General features: G+C 41.1%; 4 protein-coding genes, 1 non-coding gene and 1 pseudogene across 5 annotated transcripts; 3 read left to right on the forward strand and 3 right to left on the reverse strand.

Annotated features, from left to right (window-relative positions):
- The first annotated feature begins 2905 nt into the window (after window positions 1–2905).
- TRNAG-GCC (transfer RNA glycine (anticodon GCC)) lies at window positions 2906–2977 on the forward strand. Its single transcript has one exon. It is a non-coding gene; the product is annotated as a tRNA-Gly (tRNA).
- Window positions 2978–6354: 3377 nt separating this feature from the next.
- Window positions 6355–8397, forward strand: LOC140988361 (DNA polymerase-like). Its single transcript, XM_073457385.1, has one exon. It carries the CDS (start codon window positions 6355–6357, stop codon window positions 8395–8397), a length of 2043 nt encoding a protein of 680 aa, XP_073313486.1.
- A 2684-nt stretch (window positions 8398–11081) lies between these two features.
- LOC140988362 (probable DNA-directed RNA polymerase) lies at window positions 11082–12170 on the reverse strand. Its single transcript, XM_073457386.1, has one exon. It carries the CDS (start codon window positions 12168–12170, stop codon window positions 11082–11084), a length of 1089 nt encoding a protein of 362 aa, XP_073313487.1.
- An 83-nt stretch (window positions 12171–12253) lies between these two features.
- LOC140988363 (probable DNA-directed RNA polymerase) lies at window positions 12254–13852 on the reverse strand. The gene has a single exon (XM_073457387.1). It carries the CDS (start codon window positions 13850–13852, stop codon window positions 12254–12256), a length of 1599 nt encoding a protein of 532 aa, XP_073313488.1.
- Window positions 13853–16010: 2158 nt separating this feature from the next.
- On the forward strand, window positions 16011–16893 carry LOC140988932 (NADH-ubiquinone oxidoreductase chain 1). The gene has a single exon (XM_073458032.1). The coding sequence runs from the start codon at window positions 16076–16078 to the stop codon at window positions 16373–16375; it is 300 nt and encodes a 99-aa protein (XP_073314133.1). The 5' UTR covers window positions 16011–16075; the 3' UTR covers window positions 16376–16893.
- Window positions 16894–16946: 53 nt separating this feature from the next.
- Window positions 16947–19142, reverse strand: LOC140988364 (uncharacterized; annotated as a pseudogene).
- Between the last annotated feature and the right edge of the window lie 1384 nt (window positions 19143–20526).

A 20526-nucleotide genomic window follows, 5' to 3' on the forward strand; every position in this document is an offset into this window, starting at 1 on the left:
GATTATTCTCTTTACCAAACATATGCGGATCCAACCACGATCCTATAATAAGAACAAGAGATCTTTCTCGATCAATCCCCTTGCCCCTCATTCTTCGCGAATCAGAAAGGTACTTTTCAAGTTTGAATTTGTTCATTTGGAATCTGGGTTCTTCTACTTCATTTTTGTTTAATATGAATTTATTTTTCTCTCTCTCTTTTTATATCATTCCTTAAGTCCCATAGGTTTGATCCTGTAGAATTTGACCATTGAACGAAGGGTACGAAATCAATCAGATTTCTTTTTCGATCAAAAGTACTATGTGAAATCTTCGGTTTTTTCCTCTTCCTCTATCCCTATCCCCTAGGTACAGTGTTTGAATCAATAGAGAACCTTTTCTTCTGTATGAATCGATCTTATTCCATTCCAATTCCTTCCCGATACCTCCCAAGGAAAATATCGAATTGGATCCCAAATTGACGGGTTAGTGTGAGCTTATCCATGTGGTTATGCACTCTTTCGAATAGGAATCCGTTTTCTGAAAGATCCTGGCTTTCGTACTTTGGTGGGTCTCCGAGATCCTTTCGATGACCTATGTTGTGTTGAAGGGATATCTATCTAATCCGATCGATTGCGTAAAGCCCGCGATAGCAACGGAACCGGGGAAAGTATACAGAAAAGGCAGTTGTTTTCTATNCGTAGGAAAATCTTTGCCTGCTAAGCAAGAGGATAGCAAGTTACAAATTCTGTCTCGGTAGGACATGTATTTCTATTACTATGAAATTCATAAATGAAGTAGTTAATGGTGGGGTTACCATTATCCTTTTTGTAGTGACGAATCTTGTATGTGTTCTTAAGAAAAGGAATTTTTCCATTTTTCGGGCAGTTTGCTCTCTTATGTCATTCAACCAAGCAAGAGAAAGGGCGGGTCGAGAAAAAATAGATAGGAATATGGTCCACTGTCCTGTAACTGAGGGGAAAGAGTTGTCCTCAGATCCCCTTTAGCTACTCTGTCAAATAGCTCAACTGATGCCCACCCCACGCTGCGCACCCCGGGGCTGTTCGCAATGGCGCTGTCGGGATTCACGCTTCGAGAGATCAATAGTGCACTCTAAGAAATCCTTTCAAAATCTTCGCCGGGAAGCGAAGCGGACCTAACCTCGGTCTTCGACATAACTGAAACCTCCTGCTTTTGCTTGTCGGAGACCATAACGTAAATCGCTTTCTTGAGCTTGCATACCAAGTTAGGATTCCTAGGAGAAGAGAAGCCTGGATTTGGAGGAGGCTGAATAGAAATTATTGTGGATCCCTCCTTCCCTTATGTTGTTGAAAGGCATTCTTCACGTCAAATTGAAATAAGGCCACCTTTTGATTGCAGCCAAGGCAAGAATGCCACGAATTGTGTTTAGCAATCTGGAGCAAATGTTTTCCCTATCTCTTAAAGGGTTCGACTCAATATTCTTGAAGGAATCCTTTAGCTACTAATCTAGCTTTTCTCTACCAAGCCATCTGCTTTATGCTTAATCTTGTAAATCCACTTGCAGACAATGGCTTCTTTCCCTGCAGGCAATGAGACTAAGTCTTATTCTTTTTTTTTCCTGGGCATTTCTTTCTTCCTGTATAGGATCTCTCCAGCAAGAATGATTGGAGGCTTCAGCAAATGATTCAGGTTCATGAGAAGATTGAACTGAAATGAGGTAAGCTTGATCTTTTTGGGAAAACGATATATAAGATAAAAATCCTTCAACAGGATAAGAAACTTGAGAGGATCGACGAACCTGAGAGAGGGATCCAGAATCTGAGGAGACGACTGGAAGGGAAGCAACTGGGCTAGGTTGCTGATCTTCTGGAGTAGCCTGACCTGGGAAAGAGACTGTAATCGCCGCCCAGAAGAAAGATGCTGTGCCGGGTGACTGGAATCCTCTGAGGTCAGCTGAACAGGCTGACAATCGACAGAAAATGCTGAGCAAAGCTGCTGGCCTGAAGAGTGAGGTACGAAGTCAACTGCAGAAGAATGAGGAAAAAGTTTATGAACAGGAGAAGGCCGCAATACATCTCCATCATCATTCTCCCCCGGGGCTGATTAATTAGGTTAAGGAAAATATGAGGCGACTTCATTTCCATTAAAGAGAGCATTAAGGATACATCGAGTCTCTTGGATTTCATCACGTCATAGCATCTATACCCGGACTTAGCATATCCAATAAATACAAAAGTGGTTGCCTTGGGGACAATTTTTCTATTAACTGCACAGGAATATGAACAAAACACGTGCATCCAAACAATCGAAAATGCCTATAGTACTGCCCTTGTAATAAGTTCGTCAGGCTGGATGGAATGAAGCTTCTTCCCCTAGAGAGAGATGTCCCGTCCCTTCTTTATGCACATCTACATAGCCAGAGACAAAGGTGTACAATCCGGTCAAAATCTGTGGTTCTTGTTGTTCATTCACTTTAGGTTCTCTTACTTGTAGTGGCTGGCAAAGGCCAACCGAGAGGGGAGAACGAATGGCTTATGAATCGACCGGTTTTGAGCAGACTCGTGGAGCTGCAGCTTGGATTATCGTAGAATAAGAGGGGCCGTCTTAGGAAATGACTTAGTTGACCTTAAAAGACAGATGCCACCGCTGCGAAGCGAGGGAGCAACTTGTCTGATTTTTCGGTGCACTCATTCCCCTGTAGAGAATGAAATGAGGCCCCAGCTTGACTCGAGACCAAGAATCCTTACAACTCGCACCAATAGCGGCACTGAGCGGCCGGAGATTGATGGAAAAGGCAGCCCTTAGCCCCTCTCCCCCCTAGCCGCCTACCTACTCGTGTTCGTAGCTCGATCGGAGGTCAAGATTGTGGTCCGGCGGAAAAACAGAAGTCATCCTTATGTTGTGATACGTGAATTGCTCAGTAGTGCTTCGCCACTACCGTAGCTGGCGGAAATAGCTTAATGGTAGAGCATAGCCTTGCCAAGGCTGAGGTTGAGGGTTCAAGTCCCTCCTTCCGCTCCTGGCTTCGTCGTTTAGTGGTAACGAGTGGAGTACATAAGCCCCTTTAGAGATAGGGGGGGCAGCAAGGCAGCCACTTGTATAGGGTTCAAAATCTATCAACCTAATAAGAAGAAAGGGTCAAGCTAAAACCTACTCCTAACAAGTTAGTTGCTGGCTTTTCATCAGCCGTTGCGCGCTAGCATTTTCCCTTACTAGTAAAGGGGCTGCTTGCTAGTTGTAGTGCGCAGTGTACTTGTGAATAATAAAAGCGAATTGATATTACTAATGACGGATGGAGGTTGAGGATAGACTGATCTATTCCCACTCTTCACCTCTTGGCTCACCTGGGATACGTACACCCTCGCCCTTGTCTCATTCGCCGGAGACTAAAAATGATGGGAATCCTATCAATAAAGAAGAGGCATAAGCATCACCTCTCGATCCAATCCGTCTTCCCTGGCCTCCCCAACACACACACTCTTGATATGAAAAGAAACCTCCCGCCATAGAGAAGAGATCTAAAGTCTGGGTCCCCTCGATCACCCTCCCTTGAACCTGAACTGGTCGAGAGAGATGAACCCGCACCACAAAATAGTTCCTTCGAATCGAAACCCCCAAGTAGAGATGAAATTCCAGAACCTAAACAACTCAGTTGAGAGCTCCGTGACTGGAAAAAGGGAAGGTCCACCAATGATTGATATAAAATTCCCCCCTATCCGTCTCTTGATCCCTCATTCCACTAATCCGTTGTTACTGATTCATTCAAGGCATAGACTCCCCATTTCTTTGTCTTATCTTATTAGCGCAGGTGTTCGTCAACGATGAAAGTCGCTGAACTTAAGACTCGAGTTGAGAAAGAGGGCTAGGCCCCGGGAGGGCTTTCAGGGACTGTGGAAGACGGGTGGATTACAGAGCTAGAGGCAAATCGAGGGTTTGTCCATCAGGAACGAAGTCACTCGACTGGGCATGAAAAAATGACAAAAAAAACTTATCCCATCGCATCATTAACGGGTGTAGGATTAAAGATCAGGTCCAGGATTCGAGTCAAATCGACCTTCCCTCTCATCTCAGGTGAGGCAAGGAATTGTTTCAAATGTTCCTTGTTGAATATCTCGGCTGCTTAAGAAGTTGGACTAGTTGCTCCCGACCCGGAGTGGATTCTAGGGGAGAAGAGCAGAGCCTCACCTAGAAGTAGGAAAGTGTTCGTTCTTGGGATGGGTTCAAACTGGACTGAAGGGAGGATGAATTGTTTACTCCTATCTTCTTGGGGATTCATCATTGGCTAGGGCTTTCGAATCAAAGCATGGGCATCTGCTATTAAGAGGGAGTAGTAGATCGTCGATTGAAGAGCCAGGTCAGTAAACTTCTATTGATGATTGATTCTCCTTTCCTAGCAGCAAACTTGTATTGTATAAAGGGGCCCCATAGATAAGCAGGAGATGCCAGCCGGATCGACCAACAAATGATAGGCCAGAGAGATGGGTTCATTCGACTAATTAGTGATCCCTGGGCCTACCTAACACAGATGTCCTTGAAATAGGGGAGTGGTTGATCGGAAAGCTCAGGCAGGAGTAGGACATTCCATACCCATACAAATATTTCTGATCTGCTAGCAGGTGGTCCTGTCAAATCCAATTTTTTCATCGACAGGTAGGGTGAATTCTAAGGTTCCTTATTCCGGTTGTAAAGCGGAAGAAGAGGGAGAATAGGCACAGCCCTTCCGACCTGAAAAGAATTTCAAATGAAAGAAGAATCTGTGTGCACTATCTATGGAGTGGAGTGACTATCCTTAATCTCCTCTTCCCTATCTCTCCCTTTTTAGCCTTCGGCTATTACCGGCTGGCAACGCTTGGCCCAAGATTGGATTTGTTTGAAAACAACCAACGTTCATTCAATCAAATCTTTTATCCCTAATTACTCTTTTTGGAAAGGAAGGAGGAACAACTCTTTCCACTGGTTCTTGAAAGCTATCAATCCCCGCTTCCCCCATATTTATTCTCCCTCTCGCATCGGTTCTGCATCAGATGATGAGCCCATGCGAAAACTTTCTATTTTATTGGCTTGGCGCCCGATAGGTAGGCTAAACGATTGGGTCGAAAGCTCCACTGTTCTGAATAGTGATAAATACTCTTCAAAATTCGATCAACGAGAATCTCATTATTGATCGAATCGGGGCGGATCCAATTCATTGGCAAATGAAAAATCTATCGTATTAACACTCAGAAAAGAACCTAGAAAAGAGGAAGAGTCACTAAGACAAGAGCTAGGTAAGCAAGAAGGAGAGGCTAGAAATGGAGAGCCCCGTGCCTCGCCATTTCTAGGAAGATTGTGTCCAGGATCTGGTAATCTAAGCCTTGCTTCTTCTGGTCGGCTCGTATTAGCTTGTGCTTTATTATAGGTAGTCATTCCCCCGTTCCTTTAGTCTTTTCAAGGGTACTTGAATCTTCATTCTTATTATAGATTATATTATGTCTTTCTTTCTGAAGGGCTTGCGGTTCATTACACCAAATTCAGTGAACTATTGAAGCTATCGAAAGAGTACCAAATGCTGACGAAGGTTACCGACTTTCGGTGGACTCGGAGCCAACGAGTTCAGTCGAACAGCATAACGATTCTAAGGTTACAAAAGCCTTCGCTTCGCCAACTTTGATAGGCATAGCATTGCAAGCAAATAGAGCAGAGAGCTTACCGTTTCTTTCTATTAGAGTCGCGAGCTTGTTTTAGTCGGTCCTAAAGGGAGAACCTTGCTGCTTACTTGCTATATCCCCGCGTCCTTGCACGGCTCAGCTCGTTCTTCGAGCCCTGCTTATCCCTTCCCCCTATCCCGTTCCTACCATCCAAAACAGGCCTATGGAGTATAGCCAAGTGGTAAGGCATTGGTTTTTGGTACCGGCATGCAAAGGTTCAAATCCTTTTACTCCAGATTATGAACACCCGATCGGATCTATCAAGAACGAGCTGACGACTACAGGGGAACCGGCTGACTGCAGTCCCTGAGCCCAGCTTGTAGCAAGCCAAAAGTTTGACTTGAACCTACTTCTCATGCAAAGAAAAGTGTCCATGCATTAAATGAGATGGAATACACCTATACATCCCAGCACCCTTTAGAGAAATAATAAAACCCTAGTTATGAGCGAGGCCTCGAACCTAGATTAGATTTTTAAGACTATAGAAATGATAGGTACTATATTAGGAACAACGATGATTCATTATAATATATTTATAGAACCTTCTGTCTTTAGAGTATACTCCTGAGATTAGATGATAGGTACTATAGTTTATGTCTTTCTTGTACATAGTGGATGAAATTTACAATCATGATGTGTCTATTCGATTATAGGAATCGGTACCTCCTTCAACGGACCGCTAGAGTGAATTACTGGTCCTCCTATGTTATGGTTCTTAATGGGATATGTTTGAGGAATTCTAATGCCACTGATAAAGAACGAAGAGTCTTATATTATAGTCAACAGAGGTGTTCTACCTCCTCAGCTGAAACGTATAATGGTTCTTGGTATAGTTTACAAAGTAATATATCTTCTGTTGGATCGAAAACTGTGTATCCAGGATCTATCTATGCTTCTACTAGTTTTAAAGAACCATACTATCGAGCTATTGATTTTGAAGTTCTAACATTAGCCTTCATACAATTGATCGAGATGTATGCTTACAATTTAGAATGTGACTATTTGAAAATAACTATTGGTTATACTATGATATTACCATCATCTAGCGATTTGTCATTTACTTTAGGTAAGGCTATTCCATTGTGTGATCCTTTAGGTTCTAGTATCCCCAAAAAGAGGATCTATGATATGATTGAACAACTAGTGATGTTATACGGTGAACAATATCAAGAAGCTATGGTTAAAGCTGTCTTTATTCGTATCTATTATGAATCTAAGGAAAAGTTGATCCCTAAATCAATAGAATTACCTAATATAAATATAGAAGATATTCTAAATGTTATAGATTCTGAAATAGATAGTGGTAAACTACCAGATGTCAAATCACTTATTTCTGTAAAGAATCGTACTCCCATTAAAGTAACCACAATCAAAGGTGTGAGACCAGAATGTTATCCTTTCATAGTAGCCGATTTAGAGACTATACTAGTCAATAATGTTCATGTTCCTTACGCTGCAGGTTACTTAGTGGTGAAATCAGGTGACGATCTTACTTCCAAACCTTCGATACACACCTTTTTCAGTGAAGATCACATACCTTTCTATCATACCTTCGAAGAAAGGAGTGAAAGAATATTACATGATTTTTTCTATAATTTGGAAGTCTCAGTTCTAAACATATATAGTACTCGTCTTCGAACAATTTATTTCCATAATTTCTCCCGATTTGATATTATTATAAATCTTAGGTATTTTGCTGATCGTCATAAGTATAAAATCAGAACCTTGTTTAGAAATCATAAGCTTTACGAGTTGAAAATCTATCTTGGCGATAAGTTACTCTTCCGTTTCAGAGATTCATTCACATTACTCCCTAGCTCTCTTGCAACATTGGGAAAGACATTATGTCCTGAATTAGGTTCTAAAGGCTCCATCCCACATGAGGATTTGAAAGTATCTAATCTTCAGGTTTCTAGAGAGGAATTGATAAACTATCTTCGACAAGACATCATTCTATTAGGTGGTGTGATGTTGAAGGCTCAAGAGGTTAATTGGTCTAAGTATCATAGTGATATCGAGGAGGTGATGACATTGTCATCGCTTTCACTTAAAATATTTCGTATGCATTATTTGGATGATAAGACCATTCCTATCCATATACCTTCTCAAAACCAAGATACTTTCATAAGGCGTGCCTATTATGGGGGTCATGTTGATGTCTATAAGCCCTATGGTGAGAATCTTTACTATTATGATGTGAACTCATTATATCCATATATTATGAAATCTTACCCTATGCCTTGTGGTGTACCAGTATGGCGGCATAATTTGGAAAGCGTTGAATTAGATAGCTTGTTTGGCTTTATTGAGGCTTATGTAGTATGTCCTACTAATATATCACGTCCGTTCTTGCCTTATAAGGATCAATATGGTACTTTAATATTTCCTACAGGTAAATTCATTGGAGTCTTTTATAGCGAAGAGTTGAAGTTTGCATGTGATTTAGGTTACGAGATTATCCCTCTTAGGGGATATTTGTTTGAGAAGAAGTCAAGTCCTTTCGAAAGCTTTATATCACACTTCTTTGAAAGTAGACTAGATGCTAAGAAAGGAGGTGATGAAACTATAACATTTATATATAAGATTCTCATGAACTCTCTCTATGGTAGATTTGGTATGAATCCTGAGAGTACAGTACCAGAGATCTGCGATCAAAAGAGATATGAAGAATTGAGGAAGAAGGATACTTTTCAATCAGCAGAGAAGCTTACCGATCATTACTATATTGTGAATTACATTACCAAATTTTAGTGGCTCTGATGACGACTGGAAACCTCCTAGGATGTCAGCTGTTCAATTGTCAGCAGCTATAACTGCTTGTGCTCGCATTCATATGTACCCACACATTTCCAGACCTGACTGTTACTACACGGATACTGACTCTATAGTTCTAGGAAGTCCTCTACCTGAGTTTTGGAAGAGTTTACACAGAGCTATGGGTACACGGTTAGCATTTAGTACAGCATATCACCCCAGAGCGATGGTCAATCAGAGAGAGTTATTCAAACTTTAGAGGATATGCTCAGAGCTTGTACTATAGATTATCCTGGTAGCTGGGATTCCAAATTGCCTCTTGTTGAGTTCACGTATAATAATAGCTACCAAGCGACAATTGGCATGGCACCGTATGAAGCACTTTATGGTAGGAAGTGTAGATCTCCCTTGTATTGGGATGAGATTGGTGAGAGGAAGATGCTGGGTCCAGAGTTAGTCCAACAGACTGCTGATGTTGTTGCTGTTATCCGAGAGAGAATGAAGACAGCGCAGTCGAGACAGAAGAGTTATGCCGATGTGCGTCGTAGGCCATTGCAGTTTGAGGTTGGCGATCATGTGTTCTTGAAGATAGCACCTCTTAAGGGTGTGATGCGGTTTGGCAAGAAGGGAAAGTTGAGTCCGAGATTTATTGGCCCATTTGAGATCTTGGATAGAGTTGGTGATCGAGCTTACAGGTTAGCCCTACCGCCAGATCTTGACAGAGTTCATAATGTTTTTCACGTCTCTATGCTCAGGAAATATATTGCGAATCCTTCCCATGTTCTTCGCCACGAGCCATTGGATTTGACGCCGAATTTGACGTACCAAGAGATTCCGGTCCAGATTCTGGATCGCAAAGTTAAAGTGTTGAGGAACAAAGAGATCGGCATTGTTAAAGTCCTTTGGAGGAATCATCTGATTGAAGAAGCCACGTGGGAACCAGAGGATGAGATGAAAGAGAAGTATCCTGAGTTGTTTGTGCAGTGACGTCAATTTCGAGGACGAAATTTCCTCTAAGGAGGGGAGATTGTAATATCCAAGCCTGGTGAACGGTACAGTTTAAGATTTCGTATGTTTATGGATTATTTGGTTAAGATTAAGTTTGATTTAGATGTTAAGAGTTGTGATTATGGGTCATAGTATTGTTGGTTATTATTGTTTTGTGGTATTGTTGATATTAGTTGATGGGTAGTTGTGTTGTATCAGCGTTGCGATTCGATTTTTGTTGCATAGAGTTGTTTTGGCCGAGAGCAGACCGCACCCGCGGTGATTTGTGCAGCGCACCCGCGGTCTTTATTGCAGAATTTGTGGAATTGCCGAAGAGACACCGCACCCGCGGTGGGATAGGTACCGCACCCGCGGTCGTCGATTTCAGAAATTTGGTTGAGGTGCCGAAGGCACACCGCACCCGCGGTGAGGTATGTAGCGCACCCGCGGTGCATGAACAGTAGAAGCGTGTTTTCGAGATTTAAGTGATATAATGCAAGAGTTGGTTCATTTTTCTCATTTCTTCTCCCATTTTCTCGGTTCTTTCTCTCAAGGGGAGGTTAGGGTTTCATTTCCTTTCTTTGATTCAAGCTACTTGTTGGATTATTGAAGTGTGATCAAGGTTCTTGTGGGTTCAAGGAGCTAAGGTAAGCTTGTGGTATAGTTTATTCTTGGTTTTGGTGTTGGGAGAAATCATGGGTTTGTTGATGGTGTTGGTTTTATGAATTTAATGGTATGAGTTTGTGATTATTGGGTTATTGATGGTGCAAATTATGGTTTATTGTTGTAGGTTGTGTACCAAGGGTATAGATTCAAGGTTCCAAGTGTTGTAAGTGGAATTCATTTCCTTGTGCTCACATGATAATATATGTATTGTGTTTCAATGGTTTTAAAGTGTTATTCCCTTCCATTTGATTCATGCTATGTATTAATACACCTTGTTGTATATTAGAGGCATTTTATGTCTCAACCATGTCAAAGGGAATACAAGAGAAAAGATAGTCTTCAAAGTGTTTGTTTTAATGCCAAAGAGAGAATTCAAATGTTTTATTGGATTGATAGATACATAGTCAGAGATTGCATGCAATAAGTTGATCAACGACCATAGGCTTATATCCCTCAGAGTTATCGATTCATATCGATGGGATAGAGGCACAGAGACAGAGATACTATATAGATATCAATCCAACAGAGAAAAGAGAAATACCATCGTTATTGTTATTCATTCTATGATATTCGTGTTTCAGAGTTGATGGTATTTTAATGTTTTCAAAGCCACGTTTTACAGAGTATGGTATATGTACATTGCTATGTAAGAGTTCCACTTGCTGAGTTTCATACTCATTTCAGTTATTCATGTGATGCAGATAAGAGTGACGGGCCGGGACGTTGATCGGAGCCGGGGTCATATGCATAAGAGAGGGAAGGAAGAAGACTATTTTGCAAATATTTTGACATGATCACAAAAATGATGTTTTGTATTTTGTTGCTTCATTTGATTGATCATGTATTAACTTTTGTTTATATATATATTGAAAATGTATTTTAAATCCTTCCTTCCTCCCTTCAAAGAAAATTTTAATTTCCGCTGCTATTTTATTGAAAACGGATCAGAGCGTTACATATGGGCACCGTGACACTAAAGGAGGACCATAATGAACTCGACTCACATTTATAGACTTTATATAAGATATTTAATAATGTACGCTGTAATTATAACTTATGTTCTCTAGAAGTTTCTTAAAATTCAACCACTTCCCTTCATAAAGGTAATCACAAGACACCCCTGAATCATTTAATTGAGGTTTTCTATCGCACACAGCATCTACATAGTTGTTGTAATACTTAACCAAGTCTGAAACCTTTTTCTCCCATATTTGTTTTTTAGTTTTAGTTCTATAATTCTCAGGCCAATGTGAATTCAATAAATCTATAAGAAAATCAGATGGAATAGGTTCTTCATAATCCATGGACAAGTATAAGGGTGATGGAATGTTATTTTGGTTGTATGGAGAAATAAGATTACTCTTAATAAAAGCATTGATGATTTTAAGTGGAAAACCCATATTAATAAAGACCTGGGTATATATATCAGGAACTATTCTTACGTAAGGCGGAGTTGTTATAAAATTATCATATACCGTGTATATAGGTGCACGTAGACTCAATAATGATTCTACTACTTTCATGGCAATGTAAGCATCCTTCGGATGAATAAAGTTAGCGCATGCTGAGGATTGAGTCTTTCGCATATCCCTCTCCATAGAAGGTACATAGATAGTTACCCGTCTTTTCTTTTTGCTATTCCTTTCATAAACATATATCTTTTCTTTTATGAAAGACATATAATCCTGTCTTGTAGTGAAATAGGTTATACTATAGACAACTGCTCTATCCATTACAGAACTAAACCAACTTATGATGGAAATCAACTTCATAAAATTGACTATGTCTGGATATTTATTGTTCAAATAAGCAATGCCAAGTTTAGCGAGGTTATAGCTATCTTTTCGGCTTAGCAATAGACCATATTTCTCCCTAATATCCATATCCATGCTGATAACTGTCTTACCATAGATCAACGGCATGAATAGACTTTTGATGAGCTTTCTATCTAGTTTAGATTCTATGATTTCCATTTTACACTTATCATTGATTTGATGATGCAAAAACTCCTTAAACTCATAGAGCATGTACATGTATACATCTTGTATTTTATTATCAGGGTGTTGAATAAGATTCGTTTTCCTAGCTAGATCTTCGTTAAGCAATAAATAACTCATGATCTGATAAGCACTCGAAGCTGCATCTTGAGTTATTGGAAGTCTATTATATTCATCCTCACTATAGTGAGACAGGACCTTTGCTATGAACTGAAATGGATCACTGGCACTCTTATTAAACTCTCCTCAGAAGCTTGAATCACACTCTGGTTATCCTTATACCATTGAAGAGCCTCATCATAAAGAGAGAATTTCTTATACTTAAAGGCAGCAGAAGATGCAACTATGTCATTTTCCAACAGGTTGTTTACTTCTTGATGATTATAAGCAAAGACTATGAGACTTTTAGCTAAATCACGCTCATGAAAATGCAAGATACCAGAGCGGTAGATTCTACCACGGAAGTCCATAAATGCAGGCAAATAAAAGATATAATCGTCGTATGCGGACGCAAGCCTGATTATTGAATCTTCATACCTAGCAGCCTGCAACCGCGTAGCTAAGTCCTTAAAGAGAAAACTAAGGCCACATACTTTTTGTATAGCATTATTCTTGAAATATGAGATCCTTAGATAATCGTAGGCTTCTTTCAGATTAACGTGTATTAGTTTTCTAGACATAAGATAACCTAATTTTTCTAAAGTAGCACGATTTCTTTTAATGAACTCCAACATTATTTTATTAATCTTAAATCCTTGATTCTGAAGTCCATTCAATATAAAGCACAATTCCTTATACTTTGAATCATGTAATTCTATATTAAAATTGCTTAGGTTACGGGATGATATAAGACTCAACCTATTATATATATCTAACGTAGGATCGCTTAAGTAACCACCTCTCATATCCGATAACATCATAGGTTTTGTTTTATCAACATCCGATTTGAGTTCCCAATCTTTCGGCTTGCAAACCATTGGAAGATTGAGTTTCAACGGGAGAAGACTTAATTTAAAATTACATACAGCGAATAAATTGGATTCTAAATACCCCTTTCCTTTCTCTTTCACAACAGCTTTCTTACCATCAGCGATAAAGGTCTCAATATAGATCAATTGTCTTTCTATCATGAACTCGAGCAATCTTATACCTATCTCATATTTATTACCCCTTTTTCGCTTTATACCACCTTCCTTACTACTTGTTGCAGTTTTACTAACAAGATTTTTCTTATTTATTATATTAGCTTGTGTTCGAACAGTGCTATCTAGCTTCTCTATCAATGTAACTACCCTCACAACCGAAGACTCTTGAATACAGTTGTACAACAACCCTAGGACATATACAATGATAGCCTCCAGCGTATATTGACCAAACTGCGCAATAGTACTATTATAAACACTTAGAGGAAGATATTTATACAAATAAGATTTAGCGCATATAAGATCATTTCCAACCAATATCTTAATTATGTTATGACTCTCTTTAAATATACTATATTCATCGAATTGCATGGTTAGATCTTCAATATTCATTTGTAACTTATGTAACTCTATTTCCGTTAGGTATATTCTACCATCTTTCTTTTTATCATTCAATAAGTTAATAACTTGAGACTTAAACATATGACCATCATCATATTCTATACCCCCGTGTAAATCATGTAAAAAAGATTCTCTATCCTCTAGATCCCTGTAAAATGTATTCAAAAACTCATTAATGGTAGTATTATTATTTAGACTATCAATGCTTAGAAACCTCCTATTAAAGGGCAAGGAGCCGGCCCATATTGTGCACCTCATTTTTATCATTTTAAATATATATATCCATCTGTCTCTATTGTTCGTACGCTCTTTAAACCTAAAGGTTATAAAAATATATTATATAATATATTATGATGAATCATTATCATCGTTGTTCCTAATATAGGTGTATCGAAGCTTCCCTATAAAGAAAAAAAGGAAGAATTCAGTTTGCGTACGTCTTATTCCGTATCCTATACTCGCCTACTTGAAAGCGAATTGCTACTGTACTGATTTGCTTTGGTTTTCCCACTTACTAGCTATACTAGCTTTGGTAGGCTCCTCTCGTGCTAGATGAGAAAACAGGATAGAATAAGATGAGAGAAGTACCTAATTCACCGAATGAGCAGCTGATAGGGGGACATACCGTAGGGAGGCATTAGAATTCGGCTAGAAAAGATACAGAGGGAATACGGAACTCCTCCCGATTTCCTGTGTTCACTTGGACTATCAGCTATCAATTCCTTTTGTTTTGCAGTTAGCCTTGCTATACACCTCTCCTGCTCATATCACTGCTTCTTGGCTCCTACTTGTGCTTGACTTCTTTCACCAGCATTGCTTTCAACCAGCTCCATCACCACCGTCGTCCTCAGAAGCAGGAGCCCACAAAGCAGCCTAGGCAGGAGAAAGCTCCTTTATTATCAGCATCAGCAGCGGCGCGAGGACAGGCTCACAGCCCTATCCCTAACTAAGCTGCAGACAAGAAACTCCTCGAGCACTCGGAAGCTATGCCAATCGAGCCATGTTCACAAACTTCCAGGTCAAAATCAATAAGGAAATTCAGAAGGTTTTCCTATATAAACTTGCAACCTTATAGGGCGAATACCAATTGAAGGGATTCTTTTATTGTTCNGGGTTGCCTACTTTACTACTTACACTCGGGGAACTAGCACTTGCTGTCTGGAAGGGCTGCTTACGATTATGCAATGACTGCTAGAAAAAGGACTCAGTGCCTTGGACTGGCATGCTAGACGGATTTGACTAACCTACATACTATAAGACTTTCCTACGAGACGTAAAAGAAAACTCCAGCAAAAGCGGAGTTCAAAGCATCATAAGAGCAAACCGAACAAGCAAGAGACAAGAGCTTCTTCTCGGCATCCTTAATAAGTTCTTTCTCTAGCCTTGAGGCGGTGAAATTACGTTACTATTCAGGAGTCTCCTCTTTCTAATAGAACCTGCTTGAGTCTCTCCGCTAGAGTGGCTTGGAACGGTTTCATGTGTTGGACATCCTAAAAGATGTTCCTTAGAAGGAACTAAGACTTTTCAAATATTCCAATTTTTTCCTTTTCACCTTTCAAGCTTATTTAGAATAGTCTTTAGTTAAGATATAGGGACAACCCTATACCTTCTCTTCCTAATAAAAGTTTGCAGCTTTCATGAATTGGTTACATTCTATCGGCCTTTTATTCGAAATTGTTGCACCATCCATCATGGCGCTGATAACTGAGTGTATTAAATCAGGTCCATTTGTTTGGACCAAGGCTGCAAGTCAATTTGAAGAGATCAAGTGACGAATGGTGAAAGCTCCAGTTCTACGCTTACAGGAAAATGTTTTGAAGTGGCCTGCGACCCGTCTCACCCGTGCTCAAGAATATCTTTCTTCATCAACTTGATAGGAAAATATCTTCCTTTGTGCAAAAAAGAAAGGAGCTTACGGTGTGTGCGGTACTAAGATTCCATAGAAGATGGCAAGCTCAAGCCTTTCTTTGCTCACGGTGTAGTTAAATCTTCCTTACATGCAATTATAGACTTGTAAAAAGTGCTTTCTTTTTCATATATCTGCAGCTAGTTAATAAAAAAGATTATTATAATTTCTTATCAATGGACATGGACCTTTCATGACTGGACTCTTGCTAACTTAAGAGGGAGCTTTGGCTTGTTTGAAGAATTTCAGTGGCCAGTTCGGGCTAGCGAGTTGGATGATCTGGAATTGGCAAAACAAGTATCTATTTGAGGATGGGTTTCGGGTAGAAGGTGACCTTGTTGTGAGCATTCTTCACGGGGCACGAGAGATCATAGTACATATGTGGGAAGTGGTGTTAGAGTAGGTAAAGATTTTCAAATATTTTTTATCACTCGGATGGTTCAATTCAGTCTTAGGTGGGGTTAGCAGGAGCTTGGTGTTCTGGGTTGGAGTTAGCTGTTCCAGCTGAAATACTTGGAATAATTCTACCACTTCTACTAGGAGTAGCCTTTTTAGTGCTAGCTGAACGTAAAGTAATGGCTTTTGTGCAACGTCGAAAGGGTCCTGATGTAGTGGGATCGTTTGGATTATTACAACCTCTAGCAGATGGTTTGAAATTGATTCTAAAAGAACCTATTTCACCAAGTAGTGCTAATTTCTCCCTTTTTAGAATGGCTCCAGTGGCTACATTTATGTTAAGTCTGGTCGCTCGGGCCGTTGTACCTTTTGATTATGGTATGGTATTGTCAGATCCGAACATAGGGCTACTTTATTTGTTTGCCATATCTTCGCTAGGTGTTTATGGAATTATTATAGCAGGTCGGTCTAGTAATTAGGGGGCGGCCGTTCGGTCGCCTATGATACTAGGACCAATAGGTCAAAAATAGGTTTGTGCCGCAGGTGTTGAACGATCTACTCTACACAGGTGTGGGCTTACAGGGCTAGGGCTCATAAACCCTTTCTTTCATTCATCAATAGGGCCCTGGTCGGTCACTTTTCTGGGCCGGGATTTCTAAGTAGAAGTCATAAAAAAGAGATCTTTTTCTTCGCACCTCAGATCAAGAGGAAGGGTTTCTTGTCAAGCTGGCCTATAAATATATAAATAATATCTTTCTATTATAAATATATTTATAAAAGGATTCGCTGTCTTTTAACCGGCTCTTTTCTTCTTTGTCAACGCTACTAAGGACCTATAGGTTTTCCTACTTGACTTATGAAAGATAATGAGAATGGGTTATTCAAAAAGGAAAGGGCGCCACTTAGTTTCGCAAGCCTTTGTCATTGTCAGTCAACTAAGTAGGGCCTGAGGCCCCCTGCGAATCCGTAAATCTGAGGAGCATGCCGCAACAAAAGGATGGTCCACTATGCATTTCATTCTTTCCGGAAAGGAAAAAAAGAGTACCCCCATCATAGTGAACCTCTCCTTGTGATCGGGATGAGGTAGATGCCTCCCCGGCGGGAGGCGGATCGAATCGGAGTTTCCTTAGGTAGCCACCGACCTACAGTTATCCTTAAACTTCCGTGCTTGGTGGAGAAGAAGCAAACAAAGGTACGCTCGCTTGCTGTCTTGTTCTCTGTCGTGAACTGGGATCGCTCGCCAGCTAGGTCAGATTGGAGCAAGAATGGTCAAGAACATATTACCCAATATAGGGGACAAGGGGCGGAACGACCTCTCGATCTACTTACTGCTGCCCAGGAAGAAAAATGTCGTCTAGGCGTTCCCTCTTGCTCCGATCTCCCCTACGCCTAGGTCGTTGTCTGGGCCAAGAGCCATAGTTAGTTGCTGTTTCTATTTGGTTGTTTCTTTCTCGTTGTTGATACGGGCAAGACCCAGCCAGATGATGTCTGCTGGTTGGTAGTGCGAGGACTCTTAGTACCTGCATACCCAAAAGGGGGCGCTGGTTAAAAAACAATAATTGGATTTTCTTTTTTGCTCGCCCTTAGCTTAGCAAAGGGAAAGGAGTCTATCTATCTGCCTAGTTTTGGTAGATTTCCCCCAACGCAATCCATAGAAATTCCACGAATCCCTTGGTGGATAAGTCCGACGACTCAGCAGCAGTGCGGAATTTAAGTTTCTCCGTCTGGTGGATCTGATCTATAGTTAGGGGGCAATACATACCAAAAGGTTCAAAGAAGGAAAGCGCGGAACTCTTAACGAAAGAATGGTTACTGGACAAGAATAGGCCGGCCAAGAGAGAGGGACGGGACCCCGCTTAACAGACCTTCGGACGAAGAAAAGAAAGTTGGATACCAAGCGAGTTAACCAATGAGTGTTGAGTTCTGGGAGGAAGGGAATGGATGCATTGGCAGTCTTCTGATGGGAAAGATGAGAAGGGTTTGGACAGGATTTGAACCCAAAAGAGATACCCCGTAGTAAGTAACCGCTTTTTCAGCTGTAGTGGACCTAAGGTAGGATGCGGCGAGTGACTCTGTAAGGTTTTCAAGTAAGGAAAGAAGAAAGGGGTCTCGAAGTAAGACCTATGGAATTCTAGCTGTTCCGTAAGGGCCCAGTACGTTCGGTCTCCGTGTGAGTGAAAAGGTAGCTGCTATGTTCGGAATTGACAGTAAGTAGAGCAAGAAAGGGAATCCGCTTGAAAGAAGAGCAGTCTGCTAATCCGAATCGTGCCGCTAAGAAGTCTTTGCTTAAGAGCTATAGACTATAAAGTAAGGGAATGGGACCCCCACGGGAATGTAGCCCAGGAGTAAGTTCACTCTTTGGTAAGCTTAGGCGCCTAAATGTCTGAGTTCAGAAAGCAGAGTAAGCGGCGATCAACGCAGGAACTATACCTCTACCCGGAATAAAACACCTTTGAAGAATGTATGTTCATGTGCTGACTATAAAGAAAGCCACAAAGTAAGACTCTGGATGGGCCAAGTAGGAAGGATCGAAGGGAGAACGGTGACACCTATCACCTATTAGCTCGAACAAGAATGACTAGAGTGCTTTCGTAAGGAAAACCCCAAAGTAACAGCTTTTATCCCCAAACCATACTTCTTCTAGTAGGTAGGGTCCCAGGGAATAGATCCGTCTTTGTTGGGGCCCCTTAAAGGCTATCTCTTAGTTCTGTAAGGGAGATACCACATGTAGCGGTATACCTTTGAGCGGGCCCAAGCCCTGTAGTTAGCGATAGAGTAGGCCGCTTTAGTTGGAAAGGTTATATGGTCTATAATTCTGCCACCTGCGAAAGAAAGGGAGCGAAAGATGTTAAGAATGGCATTCCCCCCGATAGGGGCAAGCAAGCGTAGCGAATCACATAGATAAGCCCCTACCCGCCAGCGCACGGATAGATAGGGCGTGCGAAGGGGATGGATGTCTGAGCGGTTGAAACAGTCGGTCTTGAAAACCGAAGTATTGATAGAAATACCGGGGGTTCGAATCCCTCTCCATCCGCGAGGTCATAAGTTATCTCTTGCCTTATCTATGGAATGGTAGTTTGTGTTATGATTTAGTTAGGACTTTGTCTCTCTTTCGTTATCTTCTGCTCCCCTTGTATAGGTTGGGAAAGGGCCGGGTGGATTACCTTTGGGAGCTAAGTCAAAGATCTCGGTGATCTTGTGAGTGGTTGATAAACTGCGATTGCAGTTTTCTTTAGGAAGTCCCATAGCTGTGAGGCTTAAGAGACAAAGAAAACGGTGGATACTTTTCTGGGTGGAAGGTGACGACCCTAATGAATCGACTATGAAGGGGGCTGTTAGCTACATCAGCACTAAAATTCCTTCCCCTGAAGCAAGCAGGCAATCTCACATCAGGAAGAGCCTCTCTCTACGGTACCCTTCTGTGATCACTAAATGTTCTGGACTTTTCCAAACTAGCCTATTCAATTTTATTTTTCCGTGTGGAGCTTTGCCTTTGAATTAAATAAATAAATAAGGTGCGTCAAGGGATGCTTCTTTTCTAAGATAAGAATAAAAAGGGTTCCACGGCACCGATTACCGGATTCGTTCGACAGTCAACGAAAGGAGTTCAACCCCAGGGCCCCCCGTCTTCCCTCTGACAGAGGCTTAATCAACTACTTCTAACTACTCTGGCAGTCCCCTTTCCGGGAGAACTTTACTGACTTGTCTGTCGATGATTGCAAAAGTACCAACCCTTATGACTCTTCTGTCTTTGCTTTGGTGACGGGGAGCTTTTAAGGGAAGCGTTGGAGCTATATTAGTTAAATAAAGGGAAGTCACGAAAATCTCATAACAATCAGACAGGTGGGATCTTGCATTTTTCAGCCACCAGGCAAATCGGGAGAAGATGGCCGGGCTCTGTAAGCTCAACCTTATCGTGTCCTATGGAGGAAGGGAGGTTGTTCCATGCCAGAGCCATCCTATAATGCTGCGGTCGGGCGCTAGTCATTCAATATTTTCTATAAGAAATGCTTCCAATCTCATATTTCGGTATATTCAGTTTCCGCTCTTTAAGTTCAGTGGGACAGCACGGGTATGTGGGCTGGTCGTCTTTTCTTAGCTGGTCTTACTGGTCCAGTCGTCGTTCAATGAGCTCAGCTATGAACTTCGAAATGGAGAACAATTTGAAGAAATGATCTTCAATTTTTGTGTACTGACCCCTAATCGAATTGTTTGGGATTCAGAAGTGAAAGAAAGAATTTTATCTACTAATAGCGGTCAAATTGGCGTATTACCCAACATGCTCCTTGCTGTAGATATAAGGATTTTGAGAATACAATACACCTTAATAACCAATGGTTAACGATATTTCTCGATGTCCCTACCTCGCTGCAAACGCTTCCCCAAGATCAAAGATGAAGATGGGATAGGAATGCTGGTTCACCTCGTCCAGCCTTACCCGGTAACTATAGAGTTCCCCCACTAACACAACATCCTGTTGTGACACCTTGACAGAGGGAGTTCCCACTCCTCACTCTACTACTTTGAGTACATGTCTCATTTCATGTAGTGAGCTCTATTCGGAGACCTCTACGCGGTGGTGAACAGACTTAGCTTAGGGATATACTCATTTTGGACGGAGGCTACTTAC

This window comes from Primulina huaijiensis, chromosome 11 (genome assembly GCF_012295235.1).
Source record: "Primulina huaijiensis isolate GDHJ02 chromosome 11, ASM1229523v2, whole genome shotgun sequence".
NCBI lineage: Eukaryota > Viridiplantae > Streptophyta > Magnoliopsida > Lamiales > Gesneriaceae > Primulina > Primulina huaijiensis.

Bases quoted from the DNA above. Each gene is read 5' to 3' on its own strand.
- LOC140988361 (XM_073457385.1), top strand. From the start codon at position 6,355: ATGGTTCTTAATGGGATATGTTTGAGGAATTCTAATGCCACTGATAAA.
- LOC140988363 (XM_073457387.1), bottom strand. From the start codon at position 13,852: ATGAGGTGCACAATATGGGCCGGCTCCTTGCCCTTTAATAGGAGGTTT.
- LOC140988932 (XM_073458032.1), top strand. From the start codon at position 16,076: ATGGCTTTTGTGCAACGTCGAAAGGGTCCTGATGTAGTGGGATCGTTT.
- LOC140988362 (XM_073457386.1), bottom strand. From the start codon at position 12,170: ATGAGTTATTTATTGCTTAACGAAGATCTAGCTAGGAAAACGAATCTT.